Source organism: Atta cephalotes (assembly GCF_000143395.1).
Source record: "Atta cephalotes unplaced genomic scaffold scaffold00008, whole genome shotgun sequence".
In the NCBI taxonomy this organism is placed as follows: domain Eukaryota; kingdom Metazoa; phylum Arthropoda; class Insecta; order Hymenoptera; family Formicidae; genus Atta; species Atta cephalotes.
The window spans coordinates 2,144,805-2,157,304 of NW_012130072.1; the positions used below are offsets into that span (position 1 = coordinate 2,144,805).

General features: G+C 30.2%; 3 protein-coding genes across 3 annotated transcripts in view; 2 read left to right on the plus strand and 1 right to left on the minus strand.

Annotated features, from left to right (window-relative positions):
* Positions 1 to 2,133: 2,133 nt before the first annotated feature.
* On the plus strand, positions 2,134 to 6,621 carry LOC105627132 (probable serine/threonine-protein kinase mps1). The gene is made up of 7 exons (XM_012208417.1): positions 2,134 to 3,452; positions 3,724 to 3,935; positions 4,021 to 4,549; positions 4,687 to 4,847; positions 4,941 to 5,152; positions 5,387 to 5,773; positions 6,302 to 6,621. Exons 1-7 carry the CDS (start codon positions 2,134 to 2,136, stop codon positions 6,329 to 6,331), a joined length of 2,850 nt encoding a protein of 949 aa, XP_012063807.1. The 3' UTR covers positions 6,332 to 6,621.
* A 1,240-nt stretch (positions 6,622 to 7,861) lies between these two features.
* Positions 7,862 to 10,604, minus strand: LOC105627135 (nucleolar complex protein 4 homolog B). The gene is made up of 6 exons (XM_012208420.1): positions 10,467 to 10,604; positions 10,254 to 10,356; positions 9,443 to 9,856; positions 9,090 to 9,137; positions 8,634 to 8,994; positions 7,862 to 8,360 (listed from the first exon to the last, which is right to left on the minus strand). The coding sequence occupies exons 1-6, from the start codon at positions 10,602 to 10,604 to the stop codon at positions 7,862 to 7,864; spliced, it is 1,563 nt and encodes a 520-aa protein (XP_012063810.1).
* A 1,471-nt stretch (positions 10,605 to 12,075) lies between these two features.
* The window catches only part of LOC105627133 (heat shock 70 kDa protein cognate 3), an 11,177-nt gene continuing 10,752 nt past the window's right edge, over positions 12,076 to 12,500 (plus strand). The window contains exon 1 of the mRNA XM_012208418.1: positions 12,076 to 12,095. Coding sequence (XP_012063808.1) covers positions 12,076 to 12,095 — 20 coding nt within the window. The remainder of the gene's footprint in view (positions 12,096 to 12,500) is intronic.

Sequence of the window (12,500 nt, forward strand, 5' to 3'; positions counted from 1 at the left end):
TATANTAATAATATTATATTATATATATTATATTATTATTATAATAATAATATATATATATATATATAATATATATATATATATATATATATATATATATATATATATATATATATATATATAATAATAATATATTATTATATATATATATATATATATATATATATATATATATATATATATATGAAGATACAAAAATATGACATTCGAATATCCCGCCAAAGGTGGGGAATTTCTCTCTAAAATATTCTTATTTTGCCGCCAATTGTCCCTAAACATTGACTAATGAACGCCGCGTTGGCGAATTCAAACGCCATAGTCGCCATATGTAACACGGTTGACCGGTAGAGTTTCGAACAGTCTCGAATAGGCATCAACAGACGTTCAAGTTTGAAAACGATGCATGAAGTGACGATGTCATGTAGCGTATATAGATAGAAATCATACAAATGTAACAGAATGTAAATAATATCCTCGCATAACGTGTAAACGAGTGTAGATGGACTCATGATATGCGTGCATAGTGTACCTTTTGTCGATCGATGATTTGGATCTACAGAGACTTCCAGACCGCTCAGTTTGACAGGTGCGTATTTCATCTACTCACAATTCCTTCGAATTCTCTTTGGTCTTTGTGCTTTAATCGTGAGACCGATCACTGAAGAATAGATTTGACATCTATTTCTCTCTCTCGATGGATTCCTAGCACATACGTGAAATACGTCTCTTCGGGTAACTGTTTACTTTGGGGAAGCTTATGAAAATTAAGCTGACTGGAAATCTATCTTGTAGAAAGAGAGAAAGAGATAGAAAAAGAAAAGTAATAAAAAATTAACTCCTATTTATACTATGCTTTTCATAATGACAATTACAAATTTGTACAACAATGTCTTCCTAATTAAAATAATAAAAGTAATTTCTTATTTAGCTCCTATGATATATTATATAACAAATTAGTTGATAAAAATAGATAATTTCTGAATAAATTTGCCAAGTAGAAATTTTTAACAGAAAGAATTTAATTATATTGCAATGGAATATGAAATTAATATTAATTTATATCCATATAAATTTGATTTGTATTTTTATATTGTGTATGGATTGTTTCAGTATAATCATTATTTTATGATGAAAACAAGTAGCTATATAGAAAAGTACATATTAATTTTTATATTTTATCTTATTTAAATCTATTATGTAAAATATACATTTAATATATATTATATGTTTAACATATTTATTTTGTATTATATTTGTTATATGAATCTATTATGTATTTAAGCCTTATTTAAGAAATGCTTGCTCCATATAATGAGAATAACAACTTATTTAACTTGTGTGTTACACAAACACTTCATTATAACATTTTTAAGTTTTATAGATATCTTTTTAGAGCTGTATTAAAATAAAATTATTTGTTAAGTCTTTATGTCTCAAGATTTATATAAAGATATATTTATTGTATTATTTATGTTATTTTATGAAGAAACTGTTTCTATGTTATATTGCTCATTATTTAGTATATTAGTTTAAGAATCTTTTAAAATATCACATTTTTTATATAAAATTTTGAGACAAAAACTTAACATGACTTTATTTTTAATATAGCTTTAGCATAAAAAGATATTTATAAAACTTTGGAATTTTGTAATTCTTTAATAGAATGTGATAATTTAAAAAAATTACTATATATATTTGAAGAAGAGATTTACAGCTAAAATAATACGTCATTATTAAAAAAAGCATAATAATATTCTTATATATAATGTTGTTATAATTAAGATTATTTTAAATAAATTCAATAATAAAAGTATCTATTTTTAATAAAAAAAATAATAAATTTATAAGAGAATTACAGATATGAACGATCTTGTAATATCTTGTAATATCTTGTAATTTAATATTTGATTAAGTCTACTTGGCTTTATACATCAAAATCTTTTAATTCTTTTTTCTATGCAAAATATCAAAATAAAATTCAATTATTACAACTGGTATAATTTTTAATGTTTCATGTCATACTTTTTTTTTATAAATTAATTGTAATTGATTATAATATATTGATATATGTATTCTATTATATTGTTTTTTTCTTATAGAGATTAGTGAAGATTACCTCAAAAATCTTTAATTATGTCGGATCTTACGACAAATACAGTTACGACAAATACATCTTATGACAGATGCAGTTTTGATAATATAAGTGCCGGCAGATTGCTTACACAGAATGTTACACTACCAAAGTCTCAGCCAGTACGCCTCAAAGCACTTCTAGCATGTGAAAGCGACGATGACGATGAGAGCGAAGAGAAACTCTGTCAATCTGAGGATGAGTTAGACAATTTCAAGCCTTTGCCGCAAGATGATTTTACTGAAGTCCTACAGGAATCGTCTGTACTTAAAACAAACAGTTCGTCATCGATTGAGTCAACGGACGGAGCCTTGAAAGTTACGTGTGTACTGCCAAATGAGAATCTTGAAATTGTGACTAACACTTCTATACAAAAAGGACTAAACTTTGATAGGGAACAATGTAAAGTTAGCGATATAAATTCTGAAAGTCATATTTCACTTAGCGATTCGAGTAAACTAGAGACTTGCAACTCTAAACACGAAGAAAACTCACAGGAATATCACATTGCAACAATGTTTGCTTTGGGGAATCAAGCAAATACTGTTTATAATCATTCGACAAATATAACCTTACCTCCACCGTTGCTGTCAGTTTATAAAGGGGATTATAACATAGATTCAAATAAGAATTTTCAAACAATAAATAGCAATCAGTTGCATCACGAAAATGCGTATATGTCAGATATATTAAATAAAAGAAAAGAGGAATCCATGTACAGCACATCAGGAGAGAATAAGATGTTATTAACAAGGAATAGCGAGCTAAATCTAAGTAAGGATGATCAACGATATAAAGGCACATATGGTTTTATCGAGCAGGCAAATAAGAATAATAAGGAGGATTCTCAGAAGATTACGAACACTCTGTTGGAATCTGCTACTTGCATACCCCAGACGTCTGAAAACTTAATGCATGCTGTAAGACATAGTTCACAAAAAAATGTTACGAAATATGAAGCGAATGAAAAGTATACACCCGCGAAAAATACCTGTACAGAATTTAACACACCCTCTCTCAGCGAAGCGAGCAAATCATTAGCTACGATTAATCACTTGGTTTTGGAAACTCCATTAAAACATATGCAAGTTAATGTGCATCCAAGTTCGTGCACATCACATAAGCAATTGTTTCAAACTCCACAGAACAAACTACCTGGGGATCTGAATAAAAATCAAACTCCTTCTACAATATTGTCCAATTGGTATCATAATGTGGTACATACACCAATGGAAAGGAAAAACTTTCTTACGAGGGACCAAGTGCAAATATCTAAGAATGCAGTTTGTACACCTATTGTCGATAAACCTGATTCTTCGAGGTTTATAGTATACTCTAATATTATTTTACAATTTTATGTATTAGAAATAAATAATGTTTAATTAATTTTTTTAACAATAAGATTGCTCTTATTTTTATAATCAAAATATATTAAATTCGTAATTATTACAAACTGTTATGAAAAATTTTATTTGAGACTTATTTTTTTATTCCTTGTTAAGACTGAAAAGAAACGTCATTCTTTCATACAGATTCGAACAGATTCGAAAATATTAATTCAGAAAATATTAATTTTAAATTTCATTATTTAGATACTTTGGAATGGATGTAAAAAATGTGAGGCGGCCTTTAACAGATACGACGGTGCCCAGAGAGTCTTTGGTTCATCCTGTGGAATCAAAGATGCATACACGTTCTGAGATAAAAAGCATGACATCTGATTCACAAACACAAGAGGATAGAAATAAGAAGATAAATGGACCATCAAATGTGAAATTAATGCAAATAGAAACAAATTATAAAGGTAAGCATTGCTATGTATCAAATTATATGTAATTAAATCTAAATTATTATGATTGCATTTTATTATGTGCGTTATTTATATTCAGATCTGAAATCGATGGAATCTATTGAGGAAATAAAGGAGAACAAACAATCTAATATGCTAGGAAATAGAAATACTGTACAAAATCAAAATGAAGGCAAACAGATAATTGGTTCCAATATGGATATAAAGATAATACATGATTCTCGAAAGCATAGTGGAGACCACAATATCATTCCGAATGCGAATTGCAAGAATTCGCATTACTCCGTCGAGAGACAAAGCAAGGACAAGACAATGCAAATCGTAGATAAAATGACAAACGTGCAGTTCACCGTACCGTTGAGCATTCCCCCGCAACAACAAGGCAAAACATTAATTATAAAAGATAAAGAGTACTTGATCCTAGGCTCCCTCGGCCGGGGAATGAGTGGCGAGGTTTTGCGAGTGCAGGATGTATCCTGCGGCGAGTTACGCGCCATCAAATGCGTTGACTTGAGCAAGATGGATAAAGACTCTGCCCAAGGCTGTTTGGATGAAATTTCCTTACTGCGTAAATTACAGGCACCCTGCATTGTCAAAATGTTCGATTAGTAAGTATATATTGTAACATTACAAATTCAAAAATAATAATTTCGTACGATGAAAACTTTTTGGAAGCTTTTTGGAAGTGTGGTATCTAATAAATCTAAAAATTAACGAAGTTTTTAATTTCATTTAATTGTTTCAGTCAAATCAAAGACTCTATGGTTTATGTGTTGATGGAAATGGGCGATACTGATCTTAGCCGACTTTTGAAATCCATGTCCCAAGAGAAACAAATCTCTCTTACGATGATTCTCTATTACTGGACTGAAATGCTCACAGCTGTAAAACACATACATGATAACGGTAAAAAAATAATACGCTTAATTGCAGATATATAATCATATAATCATTATATAATCATTTTCATTTTATGACAAAATACATTTTTGTGTTTAGGGGTCATACATTCAGACTTGAAACCAGGGAATTTTTTACTAGTACGAGGTCGACTCAAATTAATAGATTTTGGAATTGCCTCCAATCTAAATTCGGATATGACATCCGTTGTAAAAAATACTACGATTGGAACGTTAAATTACATTAGTCCAGAAGCCTTAATGGATATTAGTGGAAACGGGGATTCGCCTACACACAACGTTAAATACAAAGTAAGATAGGATTAAATAATTAATAATACAAAATATATTTTTTGTAATTATTTAAAGAAATATTTCGATAAAATGATTAGCTATATTAGAATCTTTACTTTAGAATCACTTCAATTAAAATCAAATTGAAATTAGATTAAAAGTTCATATCTCAATATTGAAGTTTGAAATTAAAAATTTATAAATTGAAAAGTGTACAAAATGAATAAAAATTTCCATATTTTTTGCTAACAGATAAGTTTCAAGTCAGATGTATGGTCATTGGGATGTATATTATATAGTTTGGTATATGGATATACCCCCTTCCAGCATATACGTACTCAGTGGGCAAAAGTGAATGCTATAACTAATCCGAAACCAAATATTTCGTTCTCTACTACGACAAATAGCGAAAATCGTCAGACTTATGAACGCACACCGCCTGTTTTAATCGACGTCATGCGAAAGTGTCTTCAGCACGACCCAAAAGCAAGACCCACAGTGTCACAATTGTTGCAAGTGCAATATGTGCCTTCTATGCCGAATACTGCATCCATTTCAATGCCTTCCGACATCCCAGCGAATGTTCTTGTGAAGATAAAGCATGCTTTGAATGAAGATGAATGGAGATTATTAGTCCAGGTAAGAATTTATTATAATTCTTTTGTTCTAAAAATCTGGAGACACTGGAAGTGTCTCGGCACTAAGCATGGCGCGAGACATTGTCGTGCCTTTATGCGAATTATTTTTACATGAATATACAATAGAGTATAAAAGATACTATAAAAAAGTGCATTTGTGAGAAAAAATTTTTTGTATATAAAGAGCAATTTCCTTTATCAGATGTTATCGTAAATTAGCTTAGTACTTTATAGTTTTTACTTTTAAATAGTTGTTTTTAAAATTTTAAAGAATTATAAATATTAATTTTAATATTTATAATATTTATATACAGAAAAAATTTAATTTTTTTAGTTCTGTAGCAAGACATTGTAATTACTTTGAATATAGAAATTGTTTTTGCTTTGAATCCTGATTTTTAGTTACATGTAAACTATGTATAATATTTAAAAGATTGATGATTAATAAATATAATAGTTTCATTATATATTACTACTAAATAAATGATTCGATCAAAATTAATAACCTTTTATTATACTATTTTTTCAGGTGTTAGACACAAAGCGACATCATACATAATGATACTGTAATAACTTATCTATTAACATAAATGATGTACATAAAAGCATTTGTATATACATATAAGAGACGTTATGCAATGAGGCGCAAATATACAGAATTGTGACATACAAAGAAGGCTAATGATAAAAATAATATACATATATAGAAATACATTTATATAAAAAGAGAAATATAAGACCCCGAATAGAGATTATAATTAAAACTGCAATGAATTATGCTTACCTACGTATTATAAAGTTTTGTATATTAACAGCACTATATCATGAGTTATTTGTTAAATTAAAATATCTCAGTTTATTATCTCACATTCCTGCATACAAAAAATCATTATTCGAGAATGTTATGTATAGTAACCGGCATATTTATTTTGCAAATTATGCAAATTACTTAGAATATGGATTAAATGTTTATCCATTAGCGACCCCATTGCTTAGTAACATCAAAAAGGATGAGTAGCTTCAACTCTTTCGCTGCATCGAAGTTCATTTTTGAACAGAAGTTCATTTTTGAAAAATTAAAAGTGATGTAAAACTATATAAATTCTATTTTTATATATGCCAAATAATGAATTAGCATGTAGTTTATTTCAGCTTCGACTTAATGATCTCGATTAAAAAATAAAATTTCATATAAATACACATGTATGTTTTTTTATTTAACCACAAATAATTCTCGAAATAAGTATTTATAAATATATACAAATGTTATCTTTATAATTCAAATACTTGATGTCAAAAATAAAATAAGTTGCACATATTACACAATAAAAAATGATATGAAAGACTTTTCATTAATGTAGATTATAATTGTTTTATCTTTTAAATAACACAAAAATAATATTCTTTTTTGTAAATTATTTATTAATATAAAATTATCAAGAAAGAAGAATTACTTGATCGTAATCACAGATCAATATTTCATGTGTCACATGACAAAACTTTTCAAGCCTGTCGATTGGTTGCAGAACAGAGAAGTTCTCGGATCTTCCAATTCTGCAGTTAATCAATACATTTAAAAAGTTTGTCATGCAACACATGAAATATTAGATTAATATTTGTTTTTACGGTATTTTTTTACGTTGTGTATATACATATTTAGAACGTATGTGATGAATTAAAATTTCATAAATTCTTACAAATACTTACAAATTGCAAAATGATAACAATTTATACCGTAAGGAGCAGCGAAAGAATTAAAAAGTACTAATCAAATCAGTATTGCGCACTTATACACAATTTATGCAAGAAACATAAGCTATCAATTTACATATAACTGAGATAGATAAACAACAAAAAGCGAGTGTGCATTTTTTTCTTGTTTGTATCATAATCGATGAATTATGCACGAACTCATTTCAAACATAGATATTCAACGCCACAGAAAAATATACTGTATTGGTTTTTTTGTAGATATGCCATATAAAACACAAAAAGTCTTTATTTTTCACCTGTAACACCAACGATCTTCAATGACGACTCTTTTTTCATATATTGTATTCTCGGCGTCGCGATCACGCCGTGTACAGGATCAATGAGTGAGCTGCCAATATTGCAACAATTTTTCTCCTTTCGGCAGTGCCATAGAGCTTGGTCTTTCGAATGTCAGCATGATTTCTTTGACTTTGTTTTTCAATTCGCTTTCAAAGAGATGACCTCCAGTGCGTTCTAATGCCGATGCCATGTCGTACTCAACAGAAGGCAGTGGCTCACGAATGAAACGCGCAGCGCTGGCGATGCTGGGTAAAATATGCCACTGCAATGCCCGGATCTCCCAGAGACTGCTGAGCAATGCGTTGCTCAGCAATGGGTCACGCTCTTCCATGAGAAACGGATCGCCGGCTCCGGTGCTCGCATTTGAAGGAGCTTCACCACCCTGCGGATGATCTATCAGCCTCTTCAGTCCTGGATGTCGAAGCAACAGATTACCCACAAAAAGTAGAATTATCAAAATATCCTCTGGTGGTGCGACTAATGTTAGACGTGCGAGTCGTTTCGCGAACGCTGCTACTAATGCTTCTGGTAGATGTCTAAAAAAAGAAAAGAATTTTCAGATAATTTTATGTGAAATTATATTCGATTCTTTGTTTTATTCTTAATTTCTATAATTTTCTCAATTCATGGAATGGGATTACATTTGTGCATATTTGTCGTATGACAAATTTTTCAAGCCTGTTGATTGGCTATGGAATAGAAAGATACGAGAATTTCTCTGTCCTGTAGCCTTTGTCGTACAATAAAAACGCACAAACATAGTGCCACTCCTGATATATGCGGTTCTGCCATAATCATAAAATACTTACGTAGAACTGAGAAATAGATCGGACAAGTAGAACAGACGAGCTTTATACTTCGTATGAAAGATCTCAGGCTCAAACATCGAATACAACTTGGTAAAAATATTTGGATATTCTAAATTGTGTTTGGTGACAAGTATAAATACGCCTTGCAGTGCGAGCACTCCAACAGGACCGTCTGCGTCTAGGGAGTCCATCAAAAAGTCGGTTAATAATATCGGTTTTTCTAAATGCGACATGACTCGTTCCAATAAAACTATTAGCAACTGTTTGTGCAATTGCGGCGTTAATTCCCAGTGCATAATGCAAGCCCAGACTTTGTTTAATGCGCGTTTAACGTTGGATTGATCCCACGTAAATGCAGCATCTAGTGCAAAAAAAAATTTAAGATACATTATACGTTAATGAAATCAAAATTTGAGATAACGTAAACTATGTAATATTTAATATAACTTATATTACCTTGTTGCAGTCCACACAAAAGTTCTTTATGTTCTGATACTTTCAATGCTGAAATATACGAACATCAATTGTATTACTATTTGTATTATTTATATTTGTAAGATCATAAATATAAAATTAATAAACAAAAAACTATGAATCTATTTCAGTTAAAAACTTAAAAGATCAAGGAGTTAAGCATTGTAAATATTTGAAGACTTATTAGCAGCACTAGCGTTTAATTGAATACTTCATATATTTATACAAAGGTTGCAATATTGTATAATAAAACAGTTAAAGAAATATACTTATATAGAGTATATAATTGGATTATTTTATATAATAACTCAAAATTTAAAGAAAAAAAGATTTACCTTCTTCTTCTTTTGGCAGTGGTATTTTATCTATAAGTTCCAGAAGATTCTTTATATAAACTTCCTTCGGTTGTCTTTTCGGGGTGAGAGAAGGTAGACATCTCCATGTATAATACAAAACATCAGGACAGCTGGTGATCTCTTGGAATCTCGATATTAAATTAGTATTGTCCTTTTCAGGAGACAGTAGAGTCATTAGAATAGGTTTTAAACGATGCAGGGGAAAGTGATATCCTGGATTATCGCGTGGCTCCATTACAGCTTTACCCTCTTCAGCCATTAGCTTCATCGCAGTAGTAAGGGCTTGCAATTGAATAGCCAATCGACTTTTCTCCATAGATATTAGTACTTTTTTCCAAACTTCTTCGTAGCAATTTCTCAGCCAAGTAGTATAGCGAGATTCTGGACTAGGTTCTATTTCATATATAATATAATTGTACAATATTAAAATATAAATCCTTAAACATATAGTTTTGTAGAAATCTTTTGCATATAATACAAAATGTAATAATAACTTTATTCTTTGTGGTTGCAGTATCATACTTTCTTAAAATAAAATAGAAACAATTAAACATCAAAGAGGAAAAAAATTAAAAGTCCAAGAAATTCAACTACCAACTTAAAACCTGTTTCTTTTTTTAATTAAATTTTTTTATACTTCATCTTCCCTTCTTTTCTGTTCACATTGAAGAGAGAAAAAAAAGATGAACAGAGAGCAAGAAGTTCAAGTAAAAAGAAATAATCTTTTAAATATTATTCCTATTTATCTTTGTCTATCTACAACCAACATAAACAAGTTGTTCAATCTTACCCGAAATGGTAAGGGCTATCGTACTCTCCATATACATATCACCGCGCTTCAACACTTCCACGAATATCGTTTCTATTGTAAGCAGGCACGAAGAAGTAGCTTCCTACAAATTAAAACAGAGCTCTTTGGATGTTCTTAATGTTAAATACGTTCATTTCCTAAATTCAGGCACCAGGAAACGCATAAACCGAGTGTCGGCGTGGTTCTACTTACGTCCCAGTGGCTGATTATCTCTAACAGGTTGTTTGCGTGCTTCCGCGAGGCGAGAAACTCTTGGGCCCGCTGCCGCAGCATCCTTGACATCATCCTCTGGCCCGTGGAGGCACCCGGTAAATTCGATGCATCCGTCATCGCTATTTAATCTTACCACGCCGTTCTCGAGAGAAACTTTGCGGAAACTACGCTGACGGCAGCAGGCAGCCGAGAACGTTTGACGGTGGACAGCTGTTCCGGCGCCGCTATCGTTCACAGAGTATCACGCGTCTTTGACATAAAGGCGACTGTAAAAAATCACCACGTCTGGTGGTCTGGTCCCGTCGTCTTCCAGATTAAGTTAGGTCAAATTAGGGTTAGATCAAGAAGATGAAGTTAGGGTTAGGTTAGGTTGAAGCATGCGCTGTATTGTTCTCGTGGTAATCGTGGCCAGTGACACTTAAATAGATTTTCAAGCTCCTATCATACTGATTTGCATTGAAAACGAAGAAGCCGAGGTGGGATTTGGACAAATATTTCCTTGTTCTAATTGGTACAATCATGGTGTTCAATGTTTCAAGTGATGTGATACGAACTTAAAATCTCGTGGATTTCGAACTTGTTGCTGTTAATTATAAAAATAATTAATAATGGTTTTTTTCTTGACATTCAACACATTTGTGATAAAAATTACAATACACTAATGTGTATTGAGAAATATATGTATATACTTGAATGAGAAATTATGTAATTATTAATACTTATGCTCTTTAGTATTCTGCATGTTAACCCTGTTACGTCACATTCGCGCGGCACGAAGTTGTATTTTCAGTGTGTCATGCTCATTATACATTAGACTCACGACATCAACTCTGTGAATCTGAAAACATTATCTTGTATTAATTACACGTTATTCGTAAAGAACTTTGTATAATCAGGTATGTTCTCAATTTGTTAATTTGATGTCCTTTTCTACCAATGTATTCTATCAGTGTAGAAAACTCAATTTAATCTTGATTAAACTTATGTTTCGTTTGTCTTTTTAGAATTGCCTTTTTTAACATAATTTAATTTTAATCATGATTTAAATAATTTCATCTTTTTCTAAGAATTAGACGAAGATGAACAATAAATTGAACCAAAATAAAAATTAATCTACATTAGTAGAAACATGTATTAGAAAAAGATAAGATATAAGTTAAGAGATTAGAGTTAATATATATTGATAAAAATAGATATTAAAGAGAACTTCTAATGCACGAGAGGTATTTTATTGTGTAGCTGAGTTATTTTTGTAACCATTTTATTTTTATGTAATTGTACTTATATATATTTGCATTGCTTTTAAGTTATTATATATAGTTATAGTTATTTATTTTTAAGTTATTATATATTATTTATTTGAAGTATGTGTAGGTTCAATTAGTCATCTAGATATCAGACTGATAAAATCAAGTAGTGTGTATCTATAAGAAGAATTACTGTGGACCTTTATTGCAAGCGAACAACAAATTAGAACATAATGAAGATGACAACAGTTCTAGCTAAACACACTCTTCACAGTGGAATTTTTCATCCTGTCTTACGAGAATGGCAGTCACCAAATGTTGAGATCACTATTAATAATCTTATGTATCCAATATTTGTTTCGTAAGTAGTGCATATGTGATTACTGTATGTGTGATATGTACAAATATACATATGTTTTTTAAATTAAATTTATTGGCAGTCTACAAATATGATCTATATGTTTAAACATATAGATATATTAATCCAAATAGGATGGATTCTAAGTACTGTACAAGATTTTAAAGAATTATTTCTCACATAAATTTAAGATGAAAACTTCATATGTTTGAAACAGCTTAGTTTAAAGATACAGAGTATTAAAATTGAAGAAACGTTTTTTTTAATTTTTGAAAATCACTTGAGTTATTTTGATATTAAACTATATAAATTATATTAAAATAATTTGAGAGTAATTTTTGTAATTTTTAGAAAAAAACCAAATTTTTTCTTTATCTTTGACAATCTGTATCTTTGAAAACTGTATTT